The sequence below is a fragment of the Scyliorhinus canicula genome, unplaced genomic scaffold (assembly GCF_902713615.1).
Source record: "Scyliorhinus canicula unplaced genomic scaffold, sScyCan1.1, whole genome shotgun sequence".
Lineage (NCBI taxonomy): Eukaryota > Metazoa > Chordata > Chondrichthyes > Carcharhiniformes > Scyliorhinidae > Scyliorhinus > Scyliorhinus canicula.
The window spans coordinates 4,368-15,442 of record NW_024055839.1 but is presented as its reverse complement, the minus strand read 5'-3'; the positions used below and the strand labels follow the sequence as shown (position 1 = coordinate 15,442).

Here is an 11,075-nt window from a genome sequence, read left to right as displayed (position 1 = left end):
TGGACACTGTCAGATACACTGTCACATGGACACTGTCAGACACACTGTCACATGGATACTGTCAGATACACTGTCACATGGATACTGTCAGATACACTGTCACATGGATACTGTCAGATACACTGTCACATGGACACTGTCAGATACACTGTCACATGGACACAGTCAGATACACTGTCACATGGACCCTGTCAGACACACTGTCACATGGACACTGTCAGACACACTGTCACATGGGCAGTCAGATACACTGTCACATGGACACTGTCAGATACACTGTCACATGGACCCTGTCAGACACACTGTCACATGGATACTGTCAGATACACTGTCACATGGACCCTGTCAGACGCACTGTCACATGGATACTGTCAGACACACTGTCACATGGACACTGTCAGATACACTGTCACATGGATACTGTCAGACACACTGTCACATGGACACTGTCAGATACACTGTCACATGGATACTGTCAGACACACTGTCACATGGACACTGTCAGATACACTGTCACATGGATACTGTCAGATACACTGTCACATGGATACTGTCAGACACACTGTCACATGGACACTGTCAGATACACTGTCACATGGATACTGTCAGACACACTGTCACATGGACACTGTCAGATACACTGTCACATGGATACTGTCAGATACACTGTCACATGGATACTGTCAGATACACTGTCACATGGACACTGTCAGATACACTGTCACATGGACACTGTCACATGGATACTGTCACATGGATACTGTCAGATACACTGTCACATGGATACTGTCAGACACACTGTCACATGGACACAGTCAGATACACTGTCACATGGATACTGTCAGACACACTGTCACATGGATACTGTCAGATACACTGTCACATGGATACTGTCAGATACACTGTCACATGGATACTGTCAGATACACTGTCACATGGATACTGTCAGGTACACTGTCACATGGATACTGTCAGATACACTGTCACATGGATACTGTCAGATACACTGTCACATGGACACTGTCAGGTACACTGTCACATGGATACTGTCAGATACACTGTCAGATACACTGTCAGATACACTGTCACATGGACACTGTCAGATACACTGTCACATGGATACTGTCAGATACACTGTCACATGGATACTGTCAGATACACTGTCACATGGACACTGTCAGATACACTGTCACATGGATACTGTCAGATACACTGTCACATGGACACTGTCACATGGACACTGTCAGATACACTGTCAGATACACTGTCACATGGACACTGTCAGATACACTGTCACATGGATACTGTCAGATACACTGTCACATGGACACTGTCAGATACACTGTCACATGGACACTGTCAGATACACTGTCACATGGACACTGTCAGATACACTGTCACATGGTCACTGTCAGATACACTGTCAGATACACTGTCAGATACACTGTCAGATACACTGTCAGACACACTGTCACATGGACACTGTCAGATACACTGTCACATGGATACTGTCAGATACACTGTCACATGGACACTGTCAGATACACTGTCACATGGACACTGTCAGATACACTGTCACATGGTCACTGTCAGATACACTGTCAGATACACTGTCAGATACACTGTCAGATACACTGTCAGACACACTGTCACATGGACACTGTCAGACACACTGTCACATGGATACTGTCAGATACACTGTCACATGGTCACTGTCAGATACACTGTCAGATACACTGTCAGATACACTGTCAGATACACTGTCAGATACACTGTCACATGGATACTGTCAGATACACTGTCACATGGACACTGTCAGATACACTGTCACATGGACACTGTCAGGTACACTGTCACATGGACACTGTCAGACACACTGTCACATGGACCCTGTCAGATGGGTAATGACACACGGATAATTACACAGGGATACTGACAGTCTTACACAGTCTCTCAGGCAATGGTACATGGAAAATTACACACAGAGTCTGTCACATGGACAGCATCAGACAGACACGGCCAGGCGGACACTGTCACATGGAGACTGTCACATGGTCACGGTCAGACGCACTGTCACATGGACACTGTCACATGGAGACTGTCACATGGTCACTGTCAGACGCACTGTCACATGGACACTGTCACATGGAGACTGTCACATTTACAGCCTCACACAGGTAAAGTTGTGTGGAGATTGGCCGACAGGAAAGGTAAGACATGGAATGGTAACCAAGGTTATGGCAGTGTACGTAGAGAATTGAATAGTCTAAAAATGAGGCAGGGGCTGTTTAATGACATATTCGAGGGAGGGATTTATTTACCAATAGTTGGATAATGAATGTGGTACGAGCGAGTTAGTTTCCCGACGTTCCTGTGATCTCTCAGAGTGTCCTAATGACCTGACAGTGGTTCTGTGACAGGCTGAGACCCGGAGTAGGGGGAGGGGGAGTCCTGTCCCAGTCTGCCACAGAGTGTGGGATTAAACTGGACAGAGAGTTAGCAGGTGGACAAGGTTGGGAATGTTTAACCTGGAGTGTCTCGAAGTTCACTCACCGGCATTTCCAGTATATCCTCCCACTGTCAGCCTGTATCTCTTGGTGGGACTTTCCACCACGAAGTTATCATAGGTAGCGTAAGCTGATTCATTCCCATTCCTCAGATCCACACGCAGTTCGTAACGTTGCTGCGATGTCATCTGGTGGAGGTACTGCAGACCTACAGTTCGGATAAACCAGGGTTAGCCAGAGGGTTCAATGGACTGAATCCCAATATTCCGAATAAACCAAAACCACGGGAAAAGGAAAGACCGGCGGCCAAGCTCTGTGCTAGAAACATTTGGAGTCAAAACACCCCCTCAAACCCCCCACCCCCTCAAACCCCCCACCCCCTCAAACCCCCACCCCCTCAAACCCCCACAAACCCCCACCCCCTCAACACCCCACCCCCTCAAACCCCCACAAACCCCCACCCCCTCAAACCCCCACCCCCTCAAACACCCCACCCCCTCAAACCCCCACAAACCCCCACCCCCTCAAACCCCCACCCCCTCAAACACCCCACCCCCTCAAACCCCCACCCCCTCAAACCCCCACCCCCTCAAACCCCCACCCCCTCAAACCCCCCACCCCCTCAAACCCCCCACCCCCTCAAACCCCCACCCCCTCAAACCCCCACCCCCTCAAACCCCCACAAACCCCCACCCCCTCAAACCCTCACCCCCTCAAACCCCCCCCCCCCTCAAACCCCCCACCCCCTCAAACCCCCCACCCCCTCAAACCCCCCACCCCCTCATGCCCTCACCCCCTCAAACCCCCACCCCCTCAAACCCCCACCCTCCTCAAACCCAAACTCTCCTCAAACCCTCACCCACTCAAACCCCCACCCCCTCAAATACCCCACCCCTTCAAACCCCCCACCCCCTCAAACACCCCACCCCCTCAAACCCCCCACCCCCTCAAACCCCCACCCCCTCAAACCCCCACAAACCCCCCACCCCCTCATACCCTCACCCCCTCAAACCCCCACCCCCTCAAACACCCCACCCCCTCAAACCCCCACACCCCCTCAAACCCCCACCCCCTCAAACCCCAACCCCCTCAAACCCCCCACCCCCTCAAACTCCCCACCCCCTCAAACCCCCCACCCCCTCAAACCCCCCACCCCCTCAAACCCCTCACCCCCTCAAACCCCCCACCTCAAACCCCCCCACCCCCTCAAATCCCCACCCCCTCAAACACCGCACCCCCTCAAATCCCCCACCCCCTCAAACACCCCACCCCCTCAAACCCCTCACCCCCTCAAACCCCTCACCCCCTCAAACCCCCCACACCCTCAAACCCCCCACCCCCTCAAACCCCCATTCCCTCAAACCCCCCACCCCCTCAAACCTCCCACCCCCTCAAACCTCCCACCCCCTCAAACCTCCCACCCCCTCAAACCTCCCACCCCCTCATACCCCCCACCTCAAACCCCCCACACCCCAAACCCCCCACCCCCTCAAACCTCCCATCCCCTCAAAACACCCACCCCCTCAAACCCCCAACCCTTCAAACTCCCCACCCCCTCAAACCCCCACCCCCTCAAACCCCCCACCCCCTCAAACCCCTCACTCCCTCAAAACACCCACCCCCTCAAAACCTCCACCCCCTCAAACCCCCACCTCCTCAAAACACCCCCACAAACCCCCCAACCCCTCAAACTCCCCACCCCCTCAAACCCCCACCCCCTCAAAACCCCCACCCCCTCAAACCCCCCACCCCCTCAAACTCCCCACCCCCTCAAACCCCCATCCCTTCAAAACACCCACCCCCTCAAACCCCCCATCCTCTCAAACCCCCACATCCTCAAACCCACCACCCTTTCAAAACACCCACCCCCTCAAACCCCCACCTCCTCAAAACACCCCTCAAACCCCCACCCTCTGAAACAGCCCACCCCCTCAAACCACCACCTCCTCAAAACCCCCCCACAAACCCCCCACCCCCTCAAACTCCCCACCCCCTCAAACCCCCCACCCCCTCAAACTCCCCACCCCCTCAAACCCCCATCCCTTCAAAACACCCACCCCCTCAAACCCCCCACCCTCTCAAACCACATCCTCAAACCCCCCACCCTTTCAAAACACCCACCCCCTCAAACCCCCACCTCCTCAAAACACCCCTCAAACCCCCACCCTCTCAAACAGCCCACCGCCTCAAACCCCCCACCTCCTCAAACCACCAACCCCCTCAAACTCCCCACTCCCTCACACCCCCACCCCCTCACACCCCCCACCCCCTCACACCCCCCACCCCCTCACACCCCCCACCCCCTCACACCCCCCACCCCCTCACACCCCCCACACCCTCAAACCCCCCACCTCCTCAAATCCCCCACCTCCTCAAATCCCCCACCTCCTCAAACCCCCCACCTCCTCAAACCCCCCACCTCCTCAAACCCCCACCCCCTCAAACCCCCCACCCCCTCAAACTCCTCACCCCTCGAACCCCCACCCCCTGAAACCACCATCCCCTCAAAACAACCCCTCAAACCCCCACCCCCTAAAACTCCCCACCCCCTCAATCCCCCACCGCCTCAAAACACCCCCTCAAACACCCCACCCCCTCAAACACCGCAATTCCCTCAAACCCCCACCCCCTCAAACCCCGCCACTCCCTCAAACCCCGCCACTCCCTCAAACCCCCCACCCCCTCAAACCCCCCACCCCCTCAAACCCCCCACCCCCTCAAACCCCCCACCCCTCAAACACCCCCATCCCTCAAACCCCCCACCCCCTCAAACACCCCCATCCCCTCAAAACACCGACCCCCTAAAACCCACCACCCCCTCAAACCCCCACCCCCTCAAAACACCCCCAGCCCTCTTAAAACCTCATCCCCTGAAAACAACCTCACGCTGTTCAACACATCCCCTACCCCGTTAAACACCCCAACTCCCCTTAACGCCCTTCACCTCCTTAAAACACCTTAACCCCTGTAAAAACCCCATTCCCCTTCAAAATACCCCATCCTCCCAAAAACATGCCCACCCTTCCAAACACATCCTCAAAATCTCGCCAACCCCCTTAAAACAGCTCACCCCCCATACTCCAAAACACCCCACCCCCTCAAAACACCCCACCCTCAAAATTACCCCAACCCCCTAAAACATCCCTACCTGCTGTGGTGAACGTATTGCAGTAACCATTCACCATGTATGTAACTGTACCACGCTGTTGCCCGTGAGGGCTCCACCTATGGACCATTGTATGGTATTACTCTGAATGATTCAGGTTGGTGCCCTTGTGGGCTCCGCCCCTGGCTCCGCCCCCTTGAGGGGAGGTATAAAGAGCAGTAGCCCTGTAGGCGGTTCTCAGTAGTAGACCAGTCGCAAGCAGGCACTGTTCTAGTCGATTAAAGCCACAGTTTACATGTACTCTCTCGCGTGAATTGATGGTCGCATCACCTGCCCCACACCGTCTCCTTCATACCCACTCCCTTTCGCCCACTCCTCAGAACACACTCTCCTGTCTCCTCAGGTATTCCCACCATCACCACATCATCCACACACTATCCAGAACTATCCACAGGCCTTCATCCCAACTCCACACTCATCTTCCAGCCTCTACCAACATCACCTTCCGCATCACCGCCAGCCAGTGTTCCTCAGCTCTCTGTATCCAGTCCTTACCCAGCCAGTGTTCCCCAGCCAGTGCTCCCCGAACACTGTCCTTACCCAGCCAGTGTTCCTCAGCCAGTGCTCCCCGAACACTGTCCTTACCCAGCCAGTGTTCCTCAGTTCTCTGTATCCAGTCCTTACCCAGCCAGTGTTCCCCAGCCAGTGCTCCATGAACACTGTCCTTACCCAGCCAGTGTTCCCCAGCCAGTGCTCCCCGAACCCAGTCCTTACCCAGCTAGTGTTCCCCAGCCAGTGCTCCCCGAACACAGCCCTTACCCAGCCAGGGTTCCCCAGCCAGTGCTCCCCGAACACTGTCCTTACCCAGCCAGTGTTCCCCAGCCAGTGCTCCCCGAACACAGCCCTTACCCAGCCAGTGTTCCCCAGCCAGTGCTCCCCGAACACAGCCCTTACCCAGCCAGTGTTCCCCAGCCAGTGCTCCCCGAACACTGTCCTTACCCAGCCAGTGTTCCCCAGCCAGTGCTCCCCGAACCCAGTCCTTACCCAGCTAGTGTTCCCCAGCCAGTGCTCCCCGAACACTGTCCTTACCCAGCCAGTGTTCCCCAGCCAGTGCTCCCCGAACACTGTCCATACCCAGCCGGTGTTCCCCAGCCAGTGCTCCCCGAACACTGTCCGTACCCAGCCAGTGCTCCCCAGCCGGGGCCCCGAACCCAGTCCTTACCCAGCCAGTGCTCCCCAGCCAGTGCTCCCCGAACACTGTCCTTACCCAGCCAGTGTTCCCCAGCCAGTGCTCCCCGAACCCAGTCCTTACCCAGCTAGTGTTCCCCAGCCAGTGCTCCCCGAACACTGTCCGTACCCAGCCAGTGTTCCCCGAACCCAGTCCTTACCCAGCCAGTGTTCCCCAGCCAGTGCTCCCCGAACACTGTCCTTACCCAGCCAGTGTTCCCCAGCCAGTGCTCCCCGAACACTGTCCTTACCCAGCCAGTGTTCCCCAGCCAGGGCCCCAAACCCAGTCCTTACCCAGCCAGTGTTCCCCAGCCAGTGCTCCCCGAACACTGTCCTTACCCAGCCAGTGTTCCCCAGCCAGTGCTCCCCGAACACTGTCCTTACCCAGCCAGTGTTCCCCAGCCAGTGCTCCCCGAACACTGTCCTTACCCAGTCAGTGCTCCCCAGCCAGTGCTCCCCGAACACTGTCCTTACCCAGCCAGTGCTCCCCAGCCAGTGCTCCCCGAACACTGTCCTTACCCAGCCAGTGCTCCCCAGCCAGTGCTCCCCGAACACTGTCCTTACCCAGCCAGTGCTCCCCAGCCAGTGCTCCCCGAACCCAGTCCTTACCCAGCCAGTGTTCCCCAGCCAGTGCTCCCCGAACCCAGTCCTTACCCAGCCAGTGTTCCCCAGCCAGTGCTGCCCGAACCCAGTCCTTACCCAGCCAGTGTTCCCCGAACCCAGTCCTTACCCAGCCAGTGCTCCCCGAACACTGTCCTTACCCAGCCAGTGTTCCCCAGCCAGTGCTCCCTGAACACTGTCCTTACCCAGCCAGTGTTCCCCAGCCATGGCCCCAAACCCAGTCCTTACCCAGCCAGTGTTCCCCAGCCAGGTCCCCGAACCCAGTTGAGAAAGCCTTCCAGTTCCTCATGAAGTTGGTTTTTCCATTCATTCTCCTCTGGAAAACCTTGAGGAAACAGGAAAACAATTATCATTCCATTAGTGATCCCCTGTGTCCACAGGGCTGGAAGGGCAAACCGAGGGAATATCCTAAGCTGAGTGCGCGTTCACGGGATCAGGAATACTGACAGAGAACTTGGCCGGGATTCACCCCTACCCGGCGGGGCGGGGGTTCCCAGCGTGTCGGAGTGGCGTGAAACACTCCAGCATCGGGCCGCCCCAAAGGTGCGGAAGTCTCCACATCTTTAGGGGTCAGGCCCTAACATTGAGGGGCTAGGCCCGCGCCGGAGTGGTTGGCGTTCGGCCGTCTGGCGGGAACGGCCTTTGGCGCCACGCCAGCCGGGGCCGAAGGGACTTCACCGTTCGGCGGAAGTCCGCGCATGCACCGGAGTGTCAGCGGCTGCTGACGTCATCCCCGTGCATGCGCAGGGGAGGGGGTCTCTTCCGCCTCTGCCGTCGTGAAGACTGTGGTGAAGGCGGAAGGAAAAGAGTGCCCCCACGACACAGGCCCGCCCGCCGATTGGTGGGCCCCGATCGCGGGCCAGGCACCGTGGGGGCACCCCCCGCCCCCCCCCCTCCCCCGCCTCCCCCTCAGGACCCTGGAGCCCGCTCACGCCGCCTGCTCCCGCCGGTAAGGTGGTTTGATCCACGCCGGCGGGACCAGCGGCGGGACTTTGGCCCATCGCAGGCCGGAGAATCGCCGGGGAGGAGGCACGCCGACCAGCGCGATTCCCACCCCCGCCGAATCTCCAGTGCCGGAGTCTTCGGGACACAGCGGGGGCGGGGTTGAAGCGGGGGGGTCGGAGAATCCCACCCCTCAATCTTTAATCAGCTGGGATGCAAATTCTGGAGTGCCTTTAATCGAACCTGACATCGTGTTTAAACTCTGACCTGCATCACTGACTCTGATCCCGTGTTTAAACTCTGACCTGCATCACTGACTCTGATCCCGTATTTAAACTCTGACCTGCATCACTGACTCTGATCCCGTATTTAAACTCTGACCTGCATCACTGACTCTGATCCCGTGTTTAAACTCTGACCTGCATCACTGACTCTGATCCCGTGTTTAAACTCTGACCTGCATCACTGACTCTGATCCCGTATTTAAACTCTGACCTGCATCACTGACTCTGACCCTAAATTCTGGCCCTGCATCGAACGGCTCTGACTCAGTTTTTTAATACTGACCCACATCACTGACTCTGATCCCGTGTTTAAACTCTGACCCACATCACTGACTCTGATCCCGTGTTTAAACTCTGACCCCACATCACGGACTCTGACCCCGTGTTTAAACTCTGACCCCACATCACGGACTCTGACCCCGTGTTTAAACTCTGACCCCACACCACTAACTCTGACCCTGTGTTTAAACTCTGACCCCACACCACTGGCTCTGACCCCGTGTTTAAACTCTGACCCCACACCACTGGCTCTGACTCCATGTTTAAACTCTGACCCCAGACCACTGACCCCGTGTTTAAACTCTGACCCCAGAATACTGGCTCTAACCCTTTGAGGGTGAAAGATAAACTCTTTCAATTACTTTTTTAAAAATTCTGAGGCCAATTGCCCTTGAAGGTTGTCTTTCCCATGATTCTAGTAGGTGGGCCTCTAACACTTGAGTCGATTATAGACTGGATCCAACCCATGACCCCTGACCTCTGACGTGTCACCAACTCCAACTGACTGACATCCTGCGGGATTTAACCACATCACCATCGGCTTTGTGCTGGCAAATAGCTTTCTCCCACCATCTCCAATAATTTGCATAACAAAATTGAAGTAATACCACCCCATTTTGCTTTTATTTTGTTTTCCCTTTAATACAGTGAGCTTTCTCCTGGTTGTTATTGGGTGGCATGTCCAGCTGATTAACCTTGAATTCCTGAGCATAATGCCAAGGACAATCCCAAGGGAATGTCCAGAAAAAACTGGGTAATAATCCTGCAACTGCCTCGCTAACAGCACAGTGGGTGTACCTACACCTCTGGGACTGCAGTGGTTTAAGAAGGCAGCTCAACATCACCTTCTCAAGGGGCAATTAGGGATGGGCAATAAATGCTGGTCTAGTCAGTGACGGCCACACCCCATTTTTTTTAAATCCCGAAGAAAATCCCGAGGCAACCCCAATTCGGAGGTCTATGAGAACAATCCCGAGGAAATCCGTGGGTAAACACCAAACTCTCGGACAATCCTGAGGGAAACCCCGCAGTAATCCCAAAGACAATTCCCAGGGTAATCAGGGGGTCCGGATCATACTTACCATCCAGCCTCCCCCATTGGTTGTCATATCACAGTAAACCTTGAAGGGTTTGTCTTTGTTCCCGTCTAAGTAGAGCGTAACCACGCTCGAGTCTTTCCTTCCATTGCTGTGTTCCTCTCCGCAATCTTTGGGGAATGGGATGTCGGCACTGACTGCAGAAAGAATCATAGAGAGAGAGTGAGAGGGAAAATCCCAGTGTGCACTGGGGAGTCCATGGGCGTGCTCACGAAGGAGATTCCTGGTATTCCAAATCAGAAATTGGGAATGGGGCAAAAGCTCGAGCTTATACTTGTCCCTTCTACGGAATATAGAACGTAGAACATACAGTGCCGAAGGAGGCCATTCGGCCCATCGAGTCTGCACCGACCCACTTACGCCCTCACTTCCACCCTATTCCCTGTAGCCCAATAACCCCTGCTAACCTTTTGGTCACTAAGGGCAATTTATCACGGCAATCCACCTGACCAGAACGTCTTTGGACTGTGGGAGGAAACCGGAGCACCCGGAGGAAACCCACGCAGACACGGGGAGGATGTGCAGACTCCGCACAGACAGTGACCCAAGCCGGGAATCGAACCTGGGACCTTGGCGCTGTGAAGCCACAGTGCTAACCACTGTGCTACTGTGCTGCCCTATAAGGCAGTTGGAGCAAAAATTTCAACATGTTTCCCCAAAGATTCATGGGATGGGCGGGGATAGACACCACAGATAAAGTTGCTGAGGGTTACGGTTGCTGTGGGTTACGGTTGCTGTGGGTTACGGTTGTGTTGCGGTCCTGTTGCTGTGGGTTACGGTTGTGTTGGGGTTCTGTTGCTGTGGGTTACGGTTGTGTTGGAGTTCGGTTGCTGTGGGTTACGGTTGTGTTGCAGTTCAGTTGCTGTGGGTTACGGTTGTGTTGGGGTTCTGTTGCTGTGGGTTCCGGTTGTGTTGGGGTTCTGTTGCTGTGGGTTACGGTTGTGTTGGAGTTCGGTTGCTGTGGGTTACGGTTGTGTTGCAGTTCAGTTGCTGTGGGTTACGGTTGTGTTGG

The 11,075-nt window shown here is 55.5% G+C and overlaps 1 protein-coding gene across 1 annotated transcript; it reads right to left on the bottom strand.

Annotated features, from left to right (window-relative positions):
• Window positions 1-2,553: 2,553 nt before the first annotated feature.
• On the bottom strand, window positions 2,554-10,200 carry LOC119961180 (tenascin-R-like; the record flags this gene model as incomplete). Its single annotated transcript, XM_038788645.1, has 3 exons — window positions 2,554-2,715; window positions 7,690-7,786; window positions 10,049-10,200. Coding segments are annotated over 3 exons (411 nt in total), but the record flags the coding sequence as incomplete, so codon positions are not given.
• Window positions 10,201-11,075: the final 875 nt, after the last annotated feature.